The 3,550-nt window shown below is 55.4% G+C and overlaps 1 protein-coding gene across 2 annotated transcripts in view; it reads right to left on the reverse strand.

Annotated features, from left to right (window-relative positions):
• Positions 1 to 1,169: 1,169 nt before the first annotated feature.
• Positions 1,170 to 3,550, reverse strand: part of PFKL (phosphofructokinase, liver type) — a 31,803-nt gene continuing 29,422 nt past the window's right edge. Inside the window, exon 20 of one of the 2 annotated variants that reach the window (XM_025214737.1) lies at positions 1,170 to 3,549. In XM_025214737.1, coding sequence (XP_025070522.1) covers positions 3,402 to 3,549 — 148 coding nt within the window. In that variant the 3' untranslated portion in view covers positions 1,170 to 3,401. The remainder of the gene's footprint in view (position 3,550) is intronic. The other variant, XM_014524362.2, reaches the window with a different exon arrangement.

The raw sequence follows: 3,550 nt of genomic DNA on the forward strand, positions 1-3,550 counted from the left end.
GTGGTGCCGCGGGGGGGGGGGGGGGGGGGGGGGGGGGTAGAAGCCCAGCCAACCAGCTTCCTGCACGTGTTTGGCAGTAGGGAACTGTGCTGACTGACATGTTCGCCTGGCTAGGCCTTACCCAGCCTGCTCACAGCGTGCGCCAGTGGCATCCCAAAGCACTTGCAGATGTGCAGCTGGCGGCATGCTCATTGAAACAGGCCTTGTGTCATCCATCGGCCTGTCACTGTGGCTCTCAGGGGAGGCGAGAGGAAGTGCACACACATGTGCTTGTCAAGCAGAGTTAGGAACTCACAAGCCTGAACTCAGCAGCTGTGACGCCCATGCAGGGACAAGCCTGGGTGGTTGAGTGGAGGTGGATGTTAGTGTGAAATAGGCTGATGCTCCATCATGATCCTCAAGGCTCTCAGCTGTGGCCCCCCTGGAGGCACCTGGTCCTCTGAGCATGGGGATGTGTTTTACAGGATATAAAATTGTAATGGGAAATGTGTTAATTATGTCTACCTCTGAGTGAAGCCTTAAGGCACCACTGCTGCTTCCTGTGTGGCAGCATCTGCTGAAGTGCCCTGTGTCTCTGCATGGCTCCCCTGGCACCGGGGGTACGCTGCGGAGTAGGTGTCTGTCGACTTCCTCAGCCTCCCGATATAGCCACCCTTGCAGCCCACCTCTGCAACTACCAGGGGGCTAGCACCGGCCTTCTAGCCATGGCGCTACCTGGATGGCTCTTTGGGGACTGGAGGGTGGCTGGGGTACCACTGTCTAGCTCAGCCCTGTATATGGCTGCCCATCAGCCTGGCTTCTGCACCCCTCCCACAAAGACTATCCATGATGAGGGCCCAGTGCATTAGGGTCCCATCACTTTTCAGGTCACAGCAGTACTCCTGGGGCAGGTGGCTGCTGAGTTTCCATATCAAGTTGTACTTTCCTTTTCTATAGCTGGGGGCAGTGGGGAGAGGAGGCGGCAGCTGGTCCCGGCAAGTCTTTTTGTCACAATGCATTTTTTGCATACTTTTTCCATCTTCTGTTGACGGATGGACAGACTGACAACACGGTGGGAAGCGAGACAAGAGGCAAGGGGGGACTTGCCAGGGCTGTAGGCTGCTCAGTGGCAGAGCTGGGACGAGGCCCCCATTTCCCAGATGTGTCTGTGACTGACGTGACCCAGAAACACTCCTGCATCAGCATCAGGTCTTGGGGGTTTCTTCTCCGTTTTATTTCACTACCAGGGGGTGCAAGGCAAGCAGGAGCTTTGCTTCTGCAGCTGGGCTTGTTCCAAGCTAGGGGAACCCAAGCATTGCTTTCTTCTCTGATAGTAGCTCCAGCTGCTCCCTACCCACAGAATCGCACAAGCTAGAAAACAGTGTGAAGTCCATGCCTGGGTGAGATGGCAGCACCACTTCCCATGGGACGTCACTGGGTTTCCAAAACACTGAGTGTAGGCATGTACAGCCTCCGTACTCACTTAATCCCATCTTACATCTCCAAGGAGGCCTGGCACTGCCCTCCATAATTTCTCTCCCTCTAGACCAGGTGAGACAGTCATATATTTTTAGGGTCACATCCTTGAACTTCCCCCCTTCCACTCCACAGCTGAAGCTGCAGCAACTAGCTGCTATTTCTCATTGCCTCCTGCGTGAATTTCACTGACCTCACCCTGTGCTCCAGGTGTTAGCTTGGTTGCTCCTAGGAGGCTGTAGCTGTCCCTGTACTCAGGCCTGGAGGTCTTCCTCCCCATCACCATGAGGCCTTGTGTTCTTTTCTGCCCCAGCTACATTTGCCTGGCAGATCTCATTTCTCCCCTCCTGCCACAACAGCTGGGGCAGCATCCCCCTTCCCCCTGAACTCAGGGAGTGCTGCAAAAGGGACTTAAAGTGGATGGATAGGGACAAGCAGCTGCCAGAGGTGAGGTGAGGGGCAGTGTGGTCTCCCAGCCTCTGGCTGCAGCACTGAGCCTTATCCAAGTTGCACACCTTTGCCTGGGATTTATACTTCACTACTTTCTAGGCATTCTCCTGAAGTAGCTTGCTCACCTCAATGACACCCAGTTCTTCTTGTCCCCTCCTCCCCCCTTCATCAACATGGAAAAGTCAGTTACCAGCATGGCACTCAGCCCCTGCCCTGACAGCTGCCCCTGGCCTGTGTGGGCAGATGCCTTGCCTCTCAAGCAAAGGGCGCAATCACCATTTCCCAGAGACACGGATTTGGGTTCAGCGGGTTTTATCTCTAGGAGACAGGAGCAGTGCCACAGACAGTACAAGACACAGATTTCACAGAGCACTTGGACACGGCACAACCAGCTACGGTTTTGCTGAGACATAGGGGTTGCCAGCTTGCAGACGCGGCAGCAGTGACTACACGAAGACAAGAGCGGTCGTGCCACTTTGGTGGCTCAGGAGAAACAACATCTGCAAGCGGCTGGATGGAGCCAGGCCCCTCCGTTTGTGCAAAGGGCCAAAACAAGAGGCCACCTCAAGCATGCAGGCAGCAAGCGAAGCCAAGTGCATCTCCCAAGGGCTTCCTGGATGCTGTTCTAGGGGGTAGTGCTCGTTATCCCAGCATCCTGGGTGATGCAGTTTGGCAGTGTCCCAGCAGAAGAGGGGCTGGGAGGCAACATGCATGTGACACGTGCATGCCACATTGGGAAGAACAGAAGGAAACTTTATTGAGTGATCAAGTGGTGGCAGTAGCGAGCCCCTGGGAAATGCCCCTACCAGCACCCTGTCCTCAACTCTGCATCTTTCTATGCTTCAAGTTCACTGGGGGCAAAGGAACTAAAATCAGGACATTTGTCCACATAACTGTGTCGCTAGATACTGAATCCAGGCACTGAAACCATTAAATAGGAAGAATAAAATGATAGGGTGTGAGACAGAGGCTCTGCCCTGCCCAGATGGGACCAAGAGAACCACTCCCCAACCTCCCTGCAACTCCGATGGGACCTGTGATTCTGGAATTGGAGCTGGAGACACCCAAAAGGGGCCTGCTTTGCAACAGAACATGGCTCCTCTGAGCTGTCTGAGAATCAGGCCCTTCCAAGGCACCTTCAGCCAGGCCCCATATCACAAGTCACTGAAAACACAGGACTTGGTTGGCAGGCAGCTATCCCTTGAGCCCAGGTTCCCAGCAGTTACTAGGGGAAGGGACAGGTCATGGAGCCATCCCACAGGCAGCATGAACAAGAGGGGAATGTCAGCTCCTCTTGGAAGAGGGCTGAAATTTCCCTGGACCCAGGAAATCTGTCACTGCCACCACTGGCTCACGGTGGCACCAGGCTTGGCTTGAGCATCCAGAAGCCCCCACTTGTGGTACCCAGGGACTGGCATTCAGCTAGCATTGCACTCGGCATTGGAGGGGCTAGGGGAAGGGGGCACTACACAGCTCTCATGGCTGGGTGGGCAGCTCTAGAACCCCTTCTCAATGCTGAGGGTGCGCCGGGTGACGTGCTCCATCTTCCCAGAGATATACTCGGTCAGGCTGATCTGGTAGTTGGCCAGCATCTTCAGCATCAGGCGCAGGTTCAGCCACCACTGCTCCTGTGGCAGGCGGGGCC

The sequence above is a fragment of the Alligator sinensis genome, unplaced genomic scaffold (assembly GCF_000455745.1).
Source record: "Alligator sinensis unplaced genomic scaffold, ASM45574v1 scaffold1086_1, whole genome shotgun sequence".
Classification (NCBI taxonomy): domain Eukaryota; kingdom Metazoa; phylum Chordata; order Crocodylia; family Alligatoridae; genus Alligator; species Alligator sinensis.